The sequence below is a fragment of the Talpa occidentalis genome, unplaced genomic scaffold, assembly GCF_014898055.3.
Source record: "Talpa occidentalis isolate TD23 unplaced genomic scaffold, MPIMG_talOcc4v2.1 talOcc4.9, whole genome shotgun sequence".
Lineage (NCBI taxonomy): Eukaryota > Metazoa > Chordata > Mammalia > Eulipotyphla > Talpidae > Talpa > Talpa occidentalis.
In genome coordinates, this window is record NW_023605305.1 from 16951876 (window position 1) to 16973399 (window position 21524).

The 21524-nt window shown below is 44.8% G+C and overlaps 1 protein-coding gene across 6 annotated transcripts in view; it reads left to right on the forward strand.

Annotated features, from left to right (window-relative positions):
- PTPRU (protein tyrosine phosphatase receptor type U) overlaps positions 1 to 21524 on the forward strand; it is a 74890-nt gene that overhangs the window by 16011 nt on the left and 37355 nt on the right. For all 6 annotated transcript variants that reach the window (XM_037498237.2, XM_037498238.2, XM_037498235.2 and 3 more), the window contains 8 exons: positions 86 to 167; positions 259 to 374; positions 731 to 905; positions 1480 to 1773; positions 12545 to 12853; positions 19425 to 19534; positions 19858 to 20059; positions 20585 to 20687. In XM_037498237.2, the coding sequence (XP_037354134.1) occupies positions 86 to 167; positions 259 to 374; positions 731 to 905; positions 1480 to 1773; positions 12545 to 12853; positions 19425 to 19534; positions 19858 to 20059; positions 20585 to 20687 (1391 nt within the window). The remainder of the gene's footprint in view (positions 1 to 85; positions 168 to 258; positions 375 to 730; positions 906 to 1479; positions 1774 to 12544; positions 12854 to 19424; positions 19535 to 19857; positions 20060 to 20584; positions 20688 to 21524) is intronic.

Consider the following 21524-nt stretch of genomic DNA (forward strand, 5'->3'; position numbering starts at 1 on the left):
CAGCTGAAAAGGGGCTCATGTGGGCACCTCCCGAGGCAGGACTGGAGAGATATCAGCATGACAGGGACCCTCCCGCCTCCCCCAGGTGCTGTTTGAGGCCCTCATCTCCCCAGACCGTAGGGGATACATGGGCCTAGATGACATCTTGCTTCTCAGCTACCCCTGCGGTGAGTCCCAACCCTCTGGGGTGCAAGGCGAGGGGTTTGGGTGGCCACAGTGGGCACAAGTCCTGTTCACACCCAGGCTCTATTCCTGCAGCAAAGGCCCCACACTTCTCCCGCCTTGGGGACGTGGAAGTCAACGCAGGCCAGAACGCCTCGTTCCAGTGCATGGCAGCGGGCAGAGCAGCTGAGGCTGAGCACTTCCTCCTGCAGGTGAGGGGGAACTTCTGGGTTTGACTCCCTTGCAGGGTGCTGTGTCCTTCCTTCATATCCACACCCAAACATACCTTGGGGCTTTCCCTTAGGGTCTGCTCCAGGTGACCCTATTCCCCCAGGACAGACTGTAGCTCCAGGACCTCCCAATCACACTCTCCATAAGAGACAGAGCTGCCACTTTTCTTAAGCACCTTATCCTATGTTTTCCTATGGCAGAGCTGGTTCCAGGAGCCCCATATGCCCCCAAGGTAGGAGGGAGGGCTAAATGGGGCCAGGACATTTACCACTGCCCTCACCCCAGGCAGAGCAGAACCGGAACCCTCCCTCTGACCGTGTCCCTTCTCCCCACACAGAGGCAGAGTGGGGCACTGATCCCAGCGGCCAGTGTGCGGCACATCAGCCACCGGCGCTTCCTGGCCACCTTCCCGCTTGCTGCGGTGGGCCCTGCAGAGCAGGACCTGTACCGCTGTGTGTCCCAGGCCCCACGTGGTGCTGGCGTCTCCAACTTCGCAGAGCTCATCGTCAAGGGTCAGCACGCAGACACTCACAGAGGGCGAGAGGAGGGAGCTGGGTCTGCCTGCATTAAGCACCCCCCATCCCCCCACCCCCCCAACCCCCCCACACCGAAAAGTCTGGTTGCGGATGGGTTGTGGAGGGATGGGTCCTGGCTGTGTCTGACTGGGGGCAGGGGTATGGTCTGCCAGGTGAGGCCTGAGTCTCTGATGGGAACTGGTCTGATAGAAGAGGTGGGGTCTGAGAGGCGGATGGTTAGGGGGACAGGGTCAAAGTGTGAGCCCGTCTATGGCACTGGAGTTGACCTGAGCTGGCTTTCGGAGGTGCAGAGTTGGGGATCTGGAAGGGAATAGAAGCGTGCTGAGGTGTGAGGGTGGGGTCAGTCTTTGAAGCGGTGAGCTCTTGAGGGCTTGGGGATTTAGTGGGCGCCAGAGAATTGGTCTTGCAGGCTTGAGAGCTTGCAGGCTGCATGGGGATTCTGGGAGGACAGTGAAGCTCTTGGGGCTTTGGATTTGGTGGGATGCAGAGTTGGGACCCGGGTCTCTCAGTGCCATCCATCGGTTCCACCTTTCCCCCTTTCACCTGACAGAGCCTCCTACCCCCATCGCGCCCCCACAGCTGCTGCGCGCGGGTCCCACCTACCTCATCATCCAGCTCAACACTAACTCCATCATTGGCGACGGGCCGATCGTGCGCAAAGAGATCGAGTACCGCATGTCTCGCGGCCCGTGGGCAGAGGTGCACGCAGTCAGTCTGCAGACCTACAAGCTGTGGCACCTGGACCCTGACACCGAGTATGAGATCAGCGTGCTGCTCACGCGCCCAGGTGACGGGGGCACTGGCCGCCCCGGGCCACCCCTCATCAGCCGTACCAAGTGCGCAGGTGGGTGCTGGCCTCACTTCTCCCCAATCCTGGGTACAGGGCTCAGCACAACTGAGGGACAAAGAGCTGCACTTCTAGAAGTGGTGTGGCCTGGATTTGTGCTTCTAAAACGGTGTGAATTCCCCTCAATCCATGCTGTGGTAAAAATATAATAAGGATAGCTAGCACTTATTTTTGTGCCAGACATTTACACGTATGTACACACACACATTTGTTGATTTAAAACTCACATCACCACCATAATCTTGGTACTCTTGTCATGTCCATTTTACAGGAAGGGTGACTGAGGCACAGAGATGTGAAGGGATGGGCCTGAGGTGGCACAGCTAGTAAGACTGACTTGACTGACTCCAGAATCTGTTTTCCTAATTTTACATGGAATCATCTAGATAAAACAAGCCACTGAAAACCATAAAATAAAGTATGTTATTAAGTTCTAGTTGGATTCTCTTGTGTGGGCATTTGAATGTGAGGCACCTACACCGCAGGAGATTTTTGTTGTTGTTGTTTAATCCGAAGATTAATCGAGAACAGAACAATTTTCTTATTCTGTGATTTCAGTGTTTTTATTGAAATTTTTATTGTGATAATTGTAAATTCACAAGTAGTGTAAGAAAAAAAATTCCCTATATCCTTCACCCTATTTGCTATCATGGTAACATTCTGCTGAACTGTAGTTTAATATCACAGTGGAGAGACTGATATTGTACCGTCCACAGATTTTTTTTTTTTAAAGATTTATTTATTTATTTATTTATACAAGCACTGGGTACAGTCAGAAGCGTGGGAGGGTGAGAGAATTCACCAGAGCCAGAGCGGGGAGCAGAACAGGCAGAAGGACCGAAGTACACTGCTGAGGGAGGTCTGTGCGCCATGTGGGACCCTCCTCCAGTGGCTGGGGAGCAGCCGGGGATCGAACCGGCGCTTTAGAGGCTGCGGGCAGCTTCACAACCCAGCACTCAACCGCTGCGCCACCGGGGAGGCCCACCGTCCACAGATCTTATTCAGATTTCTCCAGTTTTACTTGTGCTCACTTGTGTGTACTTGTGCATATTCAGTTCTACAGCTTATCACGTGGGTAGGTTCCTATATTTACCACCATGGTCAAGGTAATGAACAGATCAGTCGCCTTGATGCCCTCCTGCCTGCTGCCATTTTATTTTATCCATACTCACCTGTCCCTTCCTCTGCCCCCAAACCCTAGTAACTCCTAAACTGTCCTTCATTCCTAAAATGTTGTTTTCTCAGAAATATTATAAAAATCATGACATCTTGAAATCATACATCATATAAACTTTTGGAACTGAGCTTTTTATTTGGTAGCAACTTTATTGAGATAGAATTCAACCCTTATACAGTTCACTCATTAGTGTGTACCATTCCATGGTTTTTAATATATTCCCAGAGTTGTGCAGCCAACATTCACAATCCATTTTAAAACATTTTCATCGTCCAAAAGGAAACCTTGTACTTTTTAGCAGACTCTCTCCTCCCCGCCCTTCCCCTTAACACCACCAGCCCAGGCAGCCAAGAATACGCTTTCTGTCTCTCTAGATTTGCTTCTTTGTGGACATTTCAAATGTACGGAATCATACAATATAAAGCTTTCTGTCACTTGTTTCTTTCACTCAGCATGTTTTTGAAGGTTTACCCATTGTAGCATGGTTAGTATTTTATTTGTTTTCATTGCTGAAACATACTGCATTGTATAAATATATCACAAAATTTATTTATCCATCATCAGTTGATGGACTTTTGGGTTATTTACACTTTTTGGTTATTATGAACAGTATTGCTACGAATATTCGTGTGCAAGTTTTCATGTGGACATGTTTTCACTTCTTCTGGACATATATCAAATGGAAACTATGTTGAACCTTTGAGGAATTGCTGGACTGTTTTCCAAAGTGGCAGTGCCATTTTACATTCCTATCAGCAGTGAATGAGGATTCTGATTTCTCAACATCCTTGCTAACACTTGTTGTTCACTGTCTTCTGATTACAAACCTTCTAAAGGGTGTCTAATGGTATCTCATTGTGGTTTTCACTATTATTTCTCTGATGTTTAATGATGTTGAATGTTTTTTATGTGTTTATTGGTCATTTGTATGTCTTCTATGTATCAAATCCTTTACCATGTTAAGTTGGGTCATCTGTCTTTTGTAAGAGTTGTAAGAGTTCTTATCAGACACACCGGCATCCTTGCTTTTATTGAGTTTTGCTTCACTGTGCATTGCCAATATAGCGCTTTTTATAAATTGCAGGTTGTTTGTGGCAACCCTGAGTGGAGCAATACTGTTGGCACCAGGTTTCCAAAAGCATGTGCTCCCTTCATGTCTTGCTGTCACATTTAATCAAGGTGTAGTCATTGTTTGTCTCCACATAATACAATTGCACACTTAATAGACTATTGTATAGTATAAACATACTGTAAACATACATAACATGGTATGCACTGGAAAACAAAAAAATTAATTTTATTTCAACATTCACTTTATTGCTGTGGTCTGGAACCAAAGCCACAATATATTTGATGTATACTTGTCTTTCCAAATATTTTCTTCTATTTTTGTGGGTTGTCTTTTAATTTTTTTTTAAATATTTATTCATGCATACAAGAGCTGGGATACAGGCCAGAGATGAGGGGGAGGGGTGGTGGTGAAAGGATTCACCAGAGATAGAGTGGGGAACAGAACAGACAGATTGACCGAATTACACCGCTGAAGGGGAGCAGCGGGTGAGTCAGGAGAGATCTGCTGTGCCATGTGGGTTGCTCCCCGCCTGGGGATCGAACTTGTGCTGCAGAAGTTGCAGATTGCCTCTTAGCGTGTGCTTAACCCCTTGCCCCACTGGGGGGCCCCTGTCTTTTAATTTTTTTGATGGTGTTTTTCTAAAAACAAGTTTTTAATTTTGGTGAAACCCAATTTATCTAATTTTTCCTTTGTTGTTTGTGCTTCTGTTGTTATATCTAGGAAACTATTGCTTAATCCAAAGTCATGAAGGTTTACCCTTAAGCTTTCCCTAAGCATTTTATACTTTTAGTTCTTACAGGTCCTTGATCCATTTTGAGTTAATTATCTGTGGTGTGAGGTAGGGGTCAACTGCATTCTTCTAAATATGGCTATTCAGTTGTACTGGCCTCATTTTAAAAAAGACTCTTCTTTTCTCAGTGAGAATTGGGGATTCCCTGGAGATTCATCCAGGTTTTTGTGCATATTAGTAGTTCATTCCTTCTTCTTGCTGAGTGTATTTGTTGTGGAGTGTTCCATGGTGTGGATATACCAATTTTAACCATGCCATGTGTTGAAGGACATATGGACTAGTTCTATTTTTTGCCTATTACAAGTGAAGCTGCTATGAATATTTGTGTACAGGTTTTTGTATAAACATACATTTTCATTTTTCTGGAGTAAATGCCCATGGTGCAATTGATGGGTCATATGGTAATTATATACTTAGTTTTGTCAGAAACTGCCAGAATGGCTGTAGTGTTTTACATTCTTACCAGCAATGTGTGATTCGTCCAGTTCTCTGCATCCATGCCAGCTTTTAGTGTCGTCATTATTTTTTCCTTTCAGCCATTCTGAGAGCTAGTGATATTCCATTCTGGCCTTAATTTACATATCCTTAATGCTGAGTGATGTTGAAATCTTTTCATGTGCTATTTGCCATCTGTACATTCTCTTCTGTGAATTGTTCATATCTTTGCCCATTTTCTAATGGGATTATTCATTTCCTACTATAGAGTTTTGAGAGTTATTTACACATTGTAGATACTAGTCCTTAACAAAAACTACCTATACATACCCAACAGGATATGTAGTTTGTAAATATTTTCATCCAGCTTTTAGCTTCTTTTTACCCTCTGCCTGAACCTTTACAGAGCAACCATTTTTAATTTTGCCGAGGGCCAATTTACCAAAATTTTTTATGAATTGTGCCAAATTTGTGCCTAATGTTAGGGTTCCTTGCCGAGTTATAGGCCCCAAAGATTTTTTTCCTAAAAATGTTATAGTTTTACATTTAAGTTCATGATCCAGTTTGAATTATTTTTGCATAAGGTATGAGGTTTAGGTTGAGGTTAATTTTTTGTCGAGATTTATTAATTGTTCTTAGTGTGTTTAAAAACTGATTGGGGAACCATCTAAAATTCAGTTTACTGCTACATTTGGGGAGATGCATACGTAGTGGGTGGGTGTGTTCTGGAATGCTTTCTAGTTCAGGAACCTGGGGCAGGTTACTTAACCTCTTAGAACTTCGGTATCCTCATTTTATAAAATGGGAATAATAATGATTTTTGTATTCATAGGGCAGGTGTGACGGTTCATTGCTTATTAAGTCCTGTTATGTGGGACTACAGTCAAGACAGAAGAAGGCCATTAGCATGAGAGTTCATGATACAGGAGCTCTACCTGGGACTTACATTCGGGTGGAAGGAGACAGTAAGCAAGTGAAATAAATAGTGCATGAGATGATGCATACTGTGAAGAATAAAATGGGGTGGAATGGGGTCCAGGGGTCCAGGGGTAGGAAGAGTGCTTTTTTTTTTTTTTAAATGTATTTATTGATGCATACAAGAATTGAGGTGTAAGCTGAAGATGTAGAGAGAGGATTCACCAGAGAGAGTGGGGGGCAGAACAGGGAGATGTACTGAAACACACTGCTGAGGGGAGCAGCGGGCGAGTCAGGAGAGGTCTGCTGCGCCATGTAGGTTGCTCCCTGACTGGCCGGGATTGAACTTGTGCTGTTGTGGCTGGCAGTAGCTTGATAACGTTGTCTTTAACCCCTGCGCCAACCAGGGAGGCCCAAGATTGTAATTTTAAAAACCTAACAAACCATTTATTGAGAAGGTGACATTTGAATAGAGACTTGAAGGAGGTGAGGGACAGAGCTGTGTAGGAAACTGGAGGAATTGTTGAAGAAGAGGCATATGGGCAGACCACACAGTAAGTCAGAGGCCTGGAGACTGGAGCGTGCTTGGGTTGGTGAGCAGAGCAGGGAGACCAGGGTGACGGTGATCTAGTGACTGAGAGGGGTGCCAGGAGAGGAGGTCGAAGTTGTGCTGGGGTTGTGGGACTCACCCACCCCAGGGTTTGGAGAGCAGGAGGGACATCATCTACTTTGTTCAAAAGACTCACTCTGGGGCCTCCCCTAGTGGTGCAGGTGGTTGAGCGCAGTGCTGTGAAGCTGTCCGCAGCCTCTGCAGTGCTGGTTTGATCCCAGCTGGCTGGTGAGAATCCCACATGGCGCTGCAAACCTCTCCTGTCTCGCTTGCTGCACCCCTCAGCAGTGTATTTCAGTCAGTCTACCTGTTCTGTTCTCCACTCTGTCTCTGGTGAATCCTCTCACCCTCCTGCGCATCTGGCCCATGCCCGGGTTCTTGTATGCATGAATAAATAAATCTTAAAAAAAAAAAGATTCACTCTGGCCCTTTTGTGGGGAACAGACTCTAGGAGGATGAGGAGATCACTGCAACAACTTTGTTCAGAGATAGTGGAAGCTGGGAACTGGGAGGAGGTGGCTAGATTCTGGGCTTGTTTTGAAGGTAGAGCTAACTGCCTTTGCTGATGGATTGGTTATGCAGTGGGAGAGGGAGATAGAAGTCAAGGATGGCTCCAAGGTGTTTTGCTCGAGCAGCTGCAAGGATGGAGTGTCATTTACTGCCAAGGAGCAGACTTCTGGAGGAGCAGGCATGATAGGGTGTCGTAGATCAGGAGTTCGGTGTTGGAAATGTTGACTCTGAGATGCCTATTAGACGTTCAAGTGGCGATATCCATCAGGCAGATGGATTTATGAGTGTGGAGTTCAGGGAAGAGGTTCAGGCTGCAGATATAAATTTGAAAGTCATCAGGATAGACGTGGTGTAGATGGTATTTAAAGCCATGAGACTGGATGAGATCTTTTACACTGATGGTTTCCAACTGGGGTTGAGTTGTCTCCCAGGAGACATTTGCAGTGTCTGGAGACATACTGGTTGTCATAACTGGGGGTGGGGTGCTAATGGCATCTAAAGGGTAGAGGAAGCCAGGAAACTGCTAAGCATCTTATAATGTGCAAACAGCCCTCCACAGCAAAGAATTATTTAGTCCAAATGCCAGTAGCGCCCAGGTTGAGTCCTCAGATTTTAGGGAACAAGTGTCGATGGAAAAGAGTTGTGAGGCCTGAACCCTGGAATCCTCCAGTATTTTGAGTTAAATGCAGGTAATATGAATACATTAAGTGCATGTCAAGTGTAGAGCCTAACACATAGTAAGCACTTAGTAAATGACCACTGTCATTATTATGGTGTAATTAACTTTTCAAAGCCAGTGCTGGCTGGGTACTTAGAATAAAGAAAATAAGAGCTGGGATTGGGGGTTCCACAGAGACTCTGTTCGACTCCCCTCCATGTGCAGACAGGGGAACTGAAACCCAGTGAGGGAAAGGCACTTGCCTGTGGTCATACAGTGGGTCAAGAATGCAGGTTTCATGGTGATCACTGTCCATTGTTACTATTCTACATAGGAAGAAACTGAGATTTAGGGATTTAATTACTTGCCTATATCTAGACAGTGAGTTCATAGCAGACTCAGAACCAAAGGGATTGAATGTCCTGATTTCCAAACCAGTGTATAAAATAGCAGCAGCACAGCAGCAGATGCTGCCCTCAGAGGCTTGATTGACAACTTTGTGCCAGGCCCTCTAAAAACTTTCCATAGGCTGGCCAGGACGGAAGCACTGGACAGGGACCAAACAACTCTTGCCCCTCTTAATTGCATGCTTTTCCTCATGGACATCACCACTCCCTCCTTGATGAGGCGCCTGGGCAGTAGTTTTGCTGTTGGCCAGCTGTGTTGTTAGCTCCTTATCCCCCTGAAACTCTCCTTCCACAATATTATTTACTGTAAAAGCAATAATATAATGCCAGTACAAGGCATTTAAAAAATCAGTCTGAATCTCATCATCCTAGCCCAACAGCTGTTTGAGTTTTTCTGTCTTCAAATCTCTGCCCATATGCCCACAGTACACATTTTTACACTTTTGTTCTTAGGATGTAGAAAGCATTCTGTCTTCTGCTTCCTTTGCTTGGTGTTGTTACATGTGTTATCTTGTTTATAATTATGTTTATTGGCAGTGGAAGTCCATTAAATGTCTCCATATTGCTGAACAATTTCTTTCCAGATCTCTATTTTTGCAAATAATACTGCATGGAAATATGATGTTTATGATGGATTCCCCTGGGTTATTTCTTTAGGATAGTGAGTAATGGTTGAGGTAAGGGCTTTGCTATAGATTGATTTAAAAAATATTTGCATTAATTTACACTACTACCAGGATCTCACCTTAGCACACACATATTTCTCTATTGATTACAATGGGCTGGCTCACATCACCTTCGGTAACTCTCACACTTGCTCTTCCAGGTAGAGCTCATAATCTCCATTTTTTTCTTTTTTAAAGATTTATTTATTTATTTATACAAGCACTGGGTATAGTCAGAAGCGCAGGAGGGTGAGAGAATTCACTAGAGCCAGAGCGGGGAGCAGCACAGGCAGAATGACGAAGTACACTGCTGAGGGGAGCAGCGGGCAGCAGGAGAGGTCTGCACGCCATGTGGGACCCTCGCCGGCGGCCGGGGATTGAACCGGCGCTGCAGAGGCTATGGACAGCTTCGTAGCCCAGGGCTCAACTGCTGCGCCACTGGGGAGGCCCTCCATTTTTTTTTTTTTTTTAATTCAATTTAAAAAAAAATTTTTTTTTAATAATAAATTTTATTTTTATATTCCCCATACAATTGCAACCCCCCCCATTTTGACCCCAATCCCTCTCCTCCCGTCCCCCACCCCCCACCTCCATTTTTTTTTTAAGTTGAGGAACCTGATGTTGAAAGGGGATTAAGTAACTTGCCCTGGAATCTCAGAGAGACTGACAGTGGAGATAGGATTTGAACTTGGTGGATTTGACCCCAGTCCAAAGCTCCTTCCATAAGAAATATGGAAAGTTCCAGGGTTACTACATCCTTATTAGCATATTAAAATCAATGCATTTTGACCTCCTTTACAGATGTTAACTGTCAGTCTCTGTATTGTTTTTTTTTTTTATTTATGCATGCAAGAGCTGGTGTGTAGGCCAGAGGTGTGTTGGGTGAGAGGATTCACCAGAGGCAGAGTAGGGAGCAGAGCAGGCAAATCTACTGAAATATACTGCTGAGAGGAGCAGTGGGAGAGGCGGGAGAGGTCTCTTGTGCCATGTGGGTAACCCCCTGGCCAGGGATCGAACTCATGCTACAGTGGCTGGTGATAGCTATAACGCTGAGACTTAACCCCTTGTGCCACCGGGGAGGTCCAGTCTCTATGTTTTAAGGTGCATTTTGACCTTCGATCTCTGAATTGTCTGCAGTCCTGTGGAATTTACAGGGATGGGGCATTGTGGCCCCCAAGTTTGTTTGCCAGTCTGTGTGTTGGAGTATGTCTGGGTGCCAGATGGTTTTTGGAAACAGAAAGACTCATGAATTCACACCCTTCAATCAACAAATCAGTCTGTAGTCAACAAACTATTTGGCTCCCAGATCTGCCCTGATCAGGATGGGGGAGAAGAGTGAAGGGCGCTTTCTTTTCAAAGACCCCTCAGTCTAGCAAGGCAGATGGGCCTAGCACAGCTATTGGAGAATGGGATACCCAAGCATGAGGTTGAAGTTTCATCCTCTAAGTTAGAAGTCGCTATTTTATACCCTGCAAGGTGGTTTTAAAATTCCTGAGTAGGTTGCCAGTATTTATAAATCTGGAGATTTCACTTAAAAAATCTGAATTTCTGGCTTCTCTTAAAAAATGGCAGGATCTGGCAACCCTGAGCCAGTAGTCCTGCATGGCAACCTCGCCTGGAGCTGAGTAGCAGCTGCCCCTTTTGGATAGGAACTTACTGTCCTGTGTGCCAGATCCCCCCACCCAGCCTGTGTCTCTAATTAGCACTTCACTTTTCATGGTCTTCTTTAAATGCATTAGGAGCATCTCTGTGGGTCAGGAATGGGAGAGAAAACCTAAGTATGGCAAGTGGGCTTGCAACCAGCAGCCAGCCTGTAGGTTGCAGTGAGCAGGAGAAGCCAGTCCTTTAGTGTCCTTGTTGGATGAGGATTGGGTCTGCCTTGGGGGAGGTGGGAGACAGACTGTAAGATGTCAATATGCCCTGCTCGTAGCAGCTGATAAAGTTCTTTGGTGGCCCTATCTGTGATGTATGACTGGAGACATACTTGCCTCTGACCCAAGCAAAGAAAGGAAATGCCACTTGTCCCTACCCCCACTCCCACTCCTACCCATGCTGCCCTTGGGGCTGACATGCAAAGCGGTGCAACCCAGGCATTCCAGAGTTGAGAGCAACCCAATGATTCCCTTTGCATGTACTTGTAAAGTGCATCCTGAGCAAATTAATCGGAATAAACAATATGAGGTTTGCACTGAATCATAAATGGCCAAGCAGCACTGCTTTCTCTTCTGTTCATTAAGGAATATCCTGAGATTCTCTAACTGCACATGCTTTGCAGGTGCTCACAGGACTGGAGGGCAATGAGTGTGCATTTCAGAGCCAAGACAGAAAAGCATCATTAGTAGTCGTGACTTCTTCATTTACAGATGAGGGGATTGGGGCCGAGATTTGCTTAAGATCACACAGCTGGGCCTTCCTGGTGGTCTGGGGGTTAAGTGTAAGCGCCATCATGCTATCACCACTGCAGTCTGAGTTCAATCCCTGGCCAGGGAGCTAACCTACATGGCACAGCAGACCTCTGACTCACTTGCTGCTCCCCTCAGCAGTGTATTTCAGTAGATCTGTCTGTTCTGCTCCCCACTCTGTCTCTGGCGAATCCTCTCATCCCTCTTCATCTCTGGCCTGTACCCCAGTTCTTGTATGCGTAAATTAAAAAAAAAAAAAAGAAAGAATGGATTCTGGGACATTCTGGGACTTGTCCAGGTTTGGATTCCAGATTCACCACTTACACTGTGTGACTGTGGTCAAGTTACTTAATCTCTCTAAATCTCCATTTCTACAGGGCTAATAATAACACCTACCTCATTGGATTACAGAGAAGATGAAATGAGATAAAGCATTTTAAAGCCTCTGGCACTCACAAAGCTCCTAATACCCATATTATTATTATCTTTATAAGAAATTTTCTCCCTTTTGCTTTGGCAGCCAGGGAACTCACCACCCAATTTGAACCTTATTTTTAGCACCTAATGGCATGCATTTCTGTTTCCCTAACACTCTCCTGGCATTATTTAAGTATTTGTTTTTCATTTTCCTCATCATGTGTTATTGTATCATATGTATTATTATAAGCTGTTTCAAAACAAAGTTGGAATTAAGAAAATAGAGCAATAGGTTGATTCAGACTGGCCACACTGGCCAGATGTCTTCTAGGATGATCTTGAATTATGTTATTTAAAAAAAATGATAGCTAATAATATATTTTGTCCTAGATATTGTCACATATACTTTATACACATCACCTTAAACCTTACAGTTATCTGATAAGGTGAGGCCTATTATCCCATTTTTGTAGTTGAGGAAAGTAAGGCTTGGAGAAGTGAAGCAACTCAGCAAGTGGTTCACCAGCTGCCAGGGCAGAGCTGGGATTCAGACATAGCCCTGCCTAACTCCAGAACACACCCTTTCCCTCTGTTTAATGTTCTGTTGAGATCTGGAGAGCAGAATGGGAATGATTTCAGTCTGCTGACTGATGTTCCTCTTCTTCTTTTCCCATTTCTCTGTCACCTTCTTTTCGCTTCTGGGGACCCAGAGCCCATGAGGGCCCCCAAAGGCTTGGCTTTTGCAGAGATCCAGGCCCGCCAGCTAACCTTGCAGTGGGAACCCCTGGGCTACAACGTCACACGCTGCCACACCTACACCGTGTCCCTGTGTTATCGCTACACACTGGGCAGCAGCCACAACCAGACCATCCGGGAGTGTTTGCAGATGGAACGGGGTGTCAGCCGCCACACCATCAGGAATCTGCTGCCTTACAGGAACGTTCACGTCCGACTCATCCTCACTAACCCTGAGGGGCGCAAGGAGGGCAAGGAGGTCACCTTCCAGACGGATGAGGATGGTAAGCATCTCTACCTTCGTTTCCAGGGCCCAGAGTGCCTCTTGTAAACACCCCATGTCTGAGACCAATAATTATATGATTTTTTTTTTAAGATTTATTTATGCATAGAAGAACTGGGGTACAGGCCAGAGGCATGGGGGGGGGGTGAGAGGATTCACCAGAGAGAGAGTAGGGAAAAGAACAGGCAGATTGACTGAAATACACTGCTGAGGGGAGCAGTGAGCCAGTCAGGAGAGGTCTGCTGCACCATGTGGGTAACTCCCTGGCCTGAGATTGAACTCATGCTGCAGTGGCTGCGTATAGCTTCATAGGTTGCGTCTTAACCCCTTGCGCCACCAGGGAGGCCCTATATGATTTTTTTTTTAAATTTAGGATTAAGCCAACGATCTAACAACAAAGCACTATAATATTTATTCTCTGGAAGACATTGGGTTAGATTGGAATGATTTCTTCCTCAAATGTTTGGAAGAATTCAACAGTGAAGGACTTTGAACCTGGTGTTTTCTTTGTGGCAGGGTTTTTTAATAATGGCTGTAATTTTTAATATAGATCTTGGAATATTCAGATTTTCTATTGTAACAGTTTTGGTGTACTGTGTTTTTAAGGAATTTGTTTATTTCATCTAAATTTTCAAATTTCTTGACATAAAGTTGGTTATAGTATTCTATTATTTATTTAATGCTCATGGCATTTATAGTGATATCTCTTTTTAAATTTCTGTTATTGGCAGTTTGTATCTTCTCATTTTTTCCTGTTCATTCTTACTAGGGGTATATAAATTCATTAATCTTTTCAAAGAGCCAACTTTTAACTTAGTTGATTTTTAATTGTATATTTCCTATTCTTTATTTTCTTTTTTATATTTTCTTTGGATTTGATTTTTTTTTTAGCTTTTTGAGAGGAAGTGTATTCGATAATTGATTTAGAGGCTTTCTTCACTTATAACACATGCATTTGACACTATCAATTCCCTCTAAGCCCTGTTTTAGGTGTTTCCAATGAGTTTTGATGTATCCTATGTTCATTATATTCACTTCAAAGTATTTTAAAATTCCTGATACAATTTTTTCTTGACCTAAAAGTTGTTAAGAACTGTATTACTAAATTTCTAAGCTATTGGCACTTTTCTAATTATGTTTTTGTTACTGATTTCTAACTTAACTCCACTGTGTTCACAGTGCCACACTGAAATTACCAGGCTCTAATTTAGGGCTTACGAAACTTGATCCTTACTTTATGAATGAGCATATGGTTAAATTTTGGTAAATATTTCATGTGTGCTTGAAATATTTGGTAAATATTTCATGCAATGCATTTTGTCATTGTTGAGTACAGTGTTCTACTTATGTCAAGCTAATACTTATTAAACATTTGCTACATGTCAAGCACTGTTCTGAATGCTTTTCACATATCAATGGTGTAATCCCCATGACAACCGTTTAAGAGTACAGGAGAAAATTTCCCCTGCCCCTCTGAGGTCCTTTTCAGGCTGGTTGAGCAAATAAATTAACATCAGACATATTACTAGGAGAAAAAGAACAAATTTAATTGCATATACATGTTTGCTCAACCAGCCCAAGAAGGACCTCAGAGGGGCAGGGGAAAATTTCCCCCTGTGTCCCAAGAGTTCGGCGACTCAGATGGGACCTACTTCATTGACTGGACACTGCTCCTGGTTGCTGCAGAGAGAGATCCTGGAACCCCAGACAATAGCTGGTAAAAGGTAAAAATTTTTTACCTGTCAGTCTTCTGGATCTCTGTTTGCAGGGGTCCAATGGAGGTAAAAGTGATGAGATTCTTTCCCTCTCTCTTTTAAAATCAAGACTGCTAGGAGAAAAGTATTAGGGAAGCTTATTATTTTAAGTATAGAGACTTGTTTTGTTAATTCGAGATTGTGTGCTCTGGTTTGAATATTCTTGTTCGAATCTTTTCTCTCAGAGAACGTCTGAGAGAAAAGTCTGTCTTTCCTATGTTTTTATAAGGAGGGAAAACCTTGAGGTGTACTAAAGTAAGGCTATTGCTAGGGAAATCTTGGAAACCAAAGAACTGCAAATTTGATGGACTTGGGTCAAACATTTTAAAGCTTAGCACTTTAAAAAAGTTCCCCACAACTTCTTTAGTCACAGAATAGGCTAATTAGCATCCACCAACCATAAACAAAATAAATGCAACTAGACAAGCACTCTGTAAAAAGAAAAAAAAAAAAAACAACCTCAATCCTGTGGCAAGTCTCTCTTAGGTCCAAGTTTGATTCTAAGAGACCTAAGGCATAGTTGAAGTCATTAATGTTCATTAAGTCTTTCCTTTTTTTGCATTTTATATGACTTTGTGACTTTGGGTTTTTGTGACCTATATCTCTGTCCTTTGCTGACTGAAGGATGAATGTGCCCATGTGCATTATGTGGGCAGCTATAAGATGTTTTGAGAGAGGAATTTTTATGACCACATCAGGTTCTTTTCTGGAAGTGAACTTTCCTGGATCTTGTGATGTTTATTGGTCTGAGTCACTGTTGAATTGGAAAATTTCTAAATTGAAAAACTGTAGAGACTTCTTAGTCTGAATACTCATCTTGTTGGTAGCTATGAAAGACTGACTTGAAAAGAAAATGTAAAGGATTATCTTGGCTTGCCTCAGGGAATCTCTTAATAAGATCACACTTAAAATTACACCTTACAAAAGGACTGTCTCTCCCCAACCTTCATAGCTCCTGTGAAATAATCTTTATGCCAAAGAGACATTTTTGGGATAGCAGATTCTTTCTCTCTACAACCCTATGTGGTAGGCACTATTACTATCTCCATTTTACAGATCAGGTCACATAGCTAGGTAGCAGATTTGGATTTCATATCTGGCCATGTGGCTTCAGAGTTGTCATTATTAACAGCTACACTCTAATGACAGCATGATTCCAAAGCCATCCTTTAGATTCCTGCCAGTCCCCAAGTACCCCAAGCTCCTTAATAGTTTATCTTGCCTCCCTAACATACCCAGTTTTCTGCTCTGCACAACAGTGGCTCAGACACCAAACTCAGTTCCTTGATTTCCATAAAACCCCACTCACTCAAGGCAGCATGTACGCTATCTGCCCTGTGCCGATGTGCTGAGGATTTGCTGGGGATGGGAGTGACTATCGGAAGGGTTTACTCTGAAATATTGCAAATATAGAGGAAAAAACTCAGCATTTTTTTCTTCTACTCATTTTAGCCGGGTCCCTGTAAATTAGACATAGAAAAGACAGATTAACAAGGATAAACAAGCAGAAGTTTATTAACATGTGCTTCACACATACACATGGGAGTACTCAGTGATGAGTAACTCAAAGGGGTGGTTAGAACTGGGGTTTAACCAAAGGACAATGCATTTATTTATTGAGAAATAAGAAGGCAAAACAAAAAGCTTTGAGCTTCTAGGGGCAGCAAATTAAGGAAGGATAAATATATGGGGAAACTAATGGTAGATGAAAGCCAGTTAGTTAAGTTTGTTTTATAGATTCCTCTGGTTCTGGAGCTGCCTCAGTGATTAACTTCTGTCCTTACTGATAAAGAGTTGGTGTTAGGGAGAAAGGATGTCCTGAGCTAATTCCATGCAGGCTTTGTGGATTCCACCCCCACTCCAGACCAAAGCCATCAAGACATTGGGAAAGACAAATCCCGTCACCACCATAAGGGAAGGTGGCTGGGACCTGAGGGTGGAGTTAAGCAGCCAGGTTTGGTATAAAAACCAGACACGTGGGCCTTGGGGGGCTCGCTCTCTCCTCACCTCCTGGCTTCATGGCTCCTGGCTCGCGGCCAGCTCTCAGAGTGCCATTTGGGATTCCAGATCAGCGGATCGGGTAGGATGCATTTAAAACTTTGTCTCCCACTTTTCTCCCTGAGCTGTACATTTCCTCATTTGCCCTTCCCTTGTAAATAAACCTTTTATTAACCTTTCGTGTGTGCCTGCAGTAGAGTATTGATAAGTCCTTTTAAGCGCAGGTGAGGACCCACAGTCAGGCAACCCGTTTTGTATCGGGGCTGCCCTATAACAGTGGGAGGCCTCCCTGGTGGCGCAGGCGGTTGAGTGCAGCACTATGAAGCTGTCCGCCACAGCCTCTGCAGTGTGGGTTCAATCCTGGCAGGCCAAGGAGATAACCACATGGCATGGCAGACCTCTCCTGTCTTGCCTGCTGCTTCCCTCAGCAGTGTGTTTCGTCAGTCTGCCTATTCTGTTCCCTGCTTTGTCTCTGGTGAATCCTCTCACACTCCCGCACATCTGGCCTGTACCCTGGTTCTTGTATGCATGAATAAATAACTCTTTAAAAAAAAATAAAATAAAGAGAGAGGAGGAACCTTTACAAATTTATGTCCTGCTTTTAGTCAAGGGCTTTTTGTACCTGCTTCTTAATTCAGCTCAAAATAACCCTTATGCCAAGGTGGCATATGCTACTCTTCACAAACAACCTCAAGCTGAATGTCATACCATTCCGTTTTTAAAGTCTGTTGACGCTGTTGACCCTGCCTTCTTGTGACCCCAAGATATGTTATGGCCTCTTCACCCACCCTGGCCAAGCCTCACTTTGGCTGCTTGGCCCTCTTTCTTCTTGCTTTTTTTCTCTCCTTACCCCTCCCTCCAATAACTGCTTCTTATTTAATATTTTTTACTTTTCATCTGTTGGGCTCAAAAGAAATCATCCCATACCCCTTTGGGCCTTTCTAGGTTGGCAAATAATCAATCTAACATCAGACAGATTGAGAAGAGTTAAAAAAAAGAGGTTCAATGAAAGAGACATGAAAGAGAACCAGGAAAACTGAATAACCCACCACATGTCTTCACATACCATCTTCAACAGCTAAGACAAGGGAAGTTAGAAAGAGGAAGGTCAGCTACAGAGTTTACCAAGGAAGAGAGAGTAAATATGGGTATGCAGATTTTAATTCTGCTTTTTCATTGAAAAGTGATAAGTAGATTAGATCTTCCTGTACAGTGAAGGAGTTGCCCTTAGAGAAATTTACATATAAATGTCTTTTTCAAAAGCAACTTCCACTCAGCTTGCAGAGCCCCTCCCGTGAAATCAACCTTTTTGCCAAAGACATAATTTGGGATGGCAGATTTTTGCTTCCTGATACATCCATGTATTAGTATAATAATTACAGGAAGTGTGCTTATCTTAAGTGGTCAATTCAGTGAATTCTCATAGACTGGACACATCAGGATGAACCATACCCAGACCAAGAAGGAGCATCACCACAACCCCCTAACCCCCCCTTTATGTAGTCTCCCACTCACAACCTCCCAATGCTAGCCATTATCCTGATCTATAATGCCACAGATTAATTTCTGCTTGGTTTTGAACTTTTTATCAATGGACTCATGCAGTGTGTTTTTTAATAATTGGCTTCTTTCTCTCAATTCTGTGCTTGAAAGATTCAACCATGGTGCATGTGCACTTCTGGAAAATCTGTTCTCACTGCTGAATAGTCCATTATGTGAATATAGCACATTTATTTATCCTATTGACTATTGTTGGGCATTTGGGGTATTTCCAGTTTTCAGATATTTTAAATTGTGCTGCAAATAAATTCCTTGTAGTTCTTTCTTTCTTTTTTGTAGACAGACACATTTATGATGGGTTTATGCTTAGGAGTAGATCAGCTAGGTTGTAGGATATGTGTTCAAAATAAGTAGATGATAATATCCGGACAGCTTTGCCTATGGCGATATAAATTTACACTCCCCACTAGCAGTGTGTGAAAATTTTGGGATTGCTCTGCATCCTCCCCAACACTTCAAATTGTCTTTTTCATTTTTTCCTTGTGGGGGGTGGATAGTGGCGTTGCCTAGTTAACTGTTCATTTTAACACAGTATTTTCACTTCCTTTGATTATCCATTGCTTTCCCCTATTTTAGGATTTCAGCTTCCCCACAATGGTTGATCAAGGTGTTTAACCAAAGACCACTCTTCCTAGAAGAAATTCCTTGTGCCTGATGTTAAGATAATACATTAAAGCAAAAGCAAAATGAAGCAAAACTGTACCTGAAAGGGTTTCTGCTAAAATGTTAACAGTATTTACCTTTGGTGATGGAATTGTTCGTGCCATTAATTTTCTCTCTGCTCAGTTTGATTTTCTGCACTGAGCATATTGTTTATGCAATTAGAAATTTTTAGAGAAGAAAACATCTCCACCCATAATCTTGACACCGTAATGCAATTGTTGTTTTCACTTCTCTGGCAAATGTCTATATTTTCTGAAAACCACTCAAGTAGAACAAAATAGGAGCATTCAAACATTCTATACTGAATGTGACCTGCTCAGTAGTGAAAGTGCCAACTATACTTCTGGAGAACTCAGGAATACGTTGAACCAAATGAAATCGCTGACATTGGCCATGGGGTCTTATACTGTATGCCATCATTCACTTCTGGTGAAGGGGAGGGTTATCATCACCCCATTTCACAGATGGGGAAGCCGAGGCTCAGAGAGGTTGAGTATTCCAAGGTGTCAGCCAGGAAATGGCAAGACTGGCACTATAACCTAGGTTTCTGGCTCCGAAGCCCACTTTCCCCTGGCCCATGCTGCCTTTCCCTCTCAGTGCCTGGCGGGATTGCGGCCGAGTCCCTGACCTTCACACCACTGGAGGACATGATCTTCCTCAAGTGGGAGGAGCCCCAGGAACCCAATGGCCTCATCACTCAGTATGAGGTGGGTTTGGACCCTATTACAGCCGGGGCCCCTTGTGGAAGGTGGGCACGCAGCTTGGAGAGGGAGGTTCATGGGGGAGGGGACAGAGGTGATCATCAGGGTTCCTTCAACTATGGCCAGGGTCTGGCCTGCGGATTTGGGAACTGGAGCCCTGAAGGCAATAGAGAGGTGGAGGTGTCCAGAGGCCTGAGCTCATGTGAATCCACAGTCCCATTGAACTTCTCCCCTTTGCCCAGCTGAACCCTGACTGGGGGAGGCTATTGGGCCAGCAATGCCCTTCCTCCTCCCACTGCCCACCTCCTGCCTGCCCATCCTGCCCCCAGATCAGCTACCAGAGCATCGAGTCGTCAGACCCAGCCGTGAATGTGCCTGGCCCACGACGGACCATCTCCAAGCTCCGCAATGAGACCTACCATGTCTTCTCCAACCTGCACCCAGGCACCACCTACCTGTTTTCTGTGCGTGCCCGCACAGGCAAAGGCTTCGGCCAGGCGGCCCTCACTGAGATCACCACCAACATCTCAGGTGGGTCCCACCTGCCTCCAGTCTGGCCTCTGTGGAGGTGGCCCAGAATCCCAGGGTTCTGCGGGCAGAAGGGGAAGAGGGGTCATCCTGGGGGTGGTTATAGAGGGCCCCTGGCTGAGATGCGTGTACTATTTATTTACTTATTTAGATTAAAAAATATCTTTCTGCTCTTCTTTTTTTAATGGTGATTTACTTTAATGAACGTTTTGGTGTTTTGTATTTGAAGACAACTGCATGTGTTTGGGTTTTGTTCGACATTGTATTTCCATAGCTGTATTTTTCTACTCGACTTTCTGCTTCTTTAGGGGTTGAGGTCAGGGGCCAGGGAGGCGCAAGTCGGAGGGATGAAGATGCTTGATCAGTGGCATCAGATCAGTGGCTGAAGTCAGGGGTCGGGTCAGAGGGGACAAAGTTGCTAAGGCTGAAGGGAATGAGCTGTGAGGACAGGGGCCAGAGGAGGCCCGAGGCCTGGCCTTCCTGGCCCGGTGTCCCGTTCCTGTGCTTACATCCCTGTCCCTTTCCCAGCTCCCAGCTTTGATTATGCCGACATGCCGTCACCCCTGAGTGAGTCTGAGAACACCATCACCGTGCTGCTGAGGCCAGCCCAGGGCCGAGGCGCGCCCATCAGGTGGGAAAGCCTGGATGGAGGAGGGAGGTCAGGGTCTAGGGAAGACACCCCTCCTCTCACCCAGGGCCCCTCACCCAGGCCACGTGCCCTAGTACTCTCTCAGTCTCCCACAGATCTCGGAGGGTCTGGAGGACTGTCTACTTCTGGGCAGGTGGAAAGCTGTGGTCACTTCCTCTGAGGATGTCTGGTGTCTGGCAGTGATTGTCATCAGACCCCTGGCCAGTGTCTAGCCTGGAGAGGGTCTGTCCAGGCCTCTCTGGGGGGGGGGGGGGCGCGTTTCTTCAAAAACCTTGGAGAAGTGAAACTCTGACAGTCTATTTCTACTCAGCTTTTTCCCTGGAGAGTCCTGCTCAGGGAGCCATGGAAGGCTTTCTAGAAGGTCAGGTGATCAGTCAGATAAAGCGATCCCTTTGGGTGGCCAAGAGCTTGTTCTCCATTTTCTTCTTCCCAGAGGAAGCTGGGGTCCCTGCTGGCATGGCACTGCCTCTGCTGGGGAGAGGGTGCTGGGACAAATTGGTGTGTGTGTATGTGTGTGTGTTGATAAAGATGTGATGTGTGGTGTGGAGGTGTGTGTGTGTGACTCTGAGGGTGTGAGTTGAGAGTGCAGTGCATGCACATTCTTACTGTCAGCCAGATGCCCTGCTGGGGGGGCGGGGGTGCTGCCTGCAGGAGCCACTCTGTAGAGTCATGGCAGCCTTTGCTGTAGGTACTGACACCCTTATTTTGCACATCAGAAAACATGCTCCCCAAGCCTAAATAACTGGTCCTTGAGTCCACACAGCTGCTGAGTGATAGAGCTGGGATTTGGAACCCAGGTCTGTCTGCAAAGTCTACCTT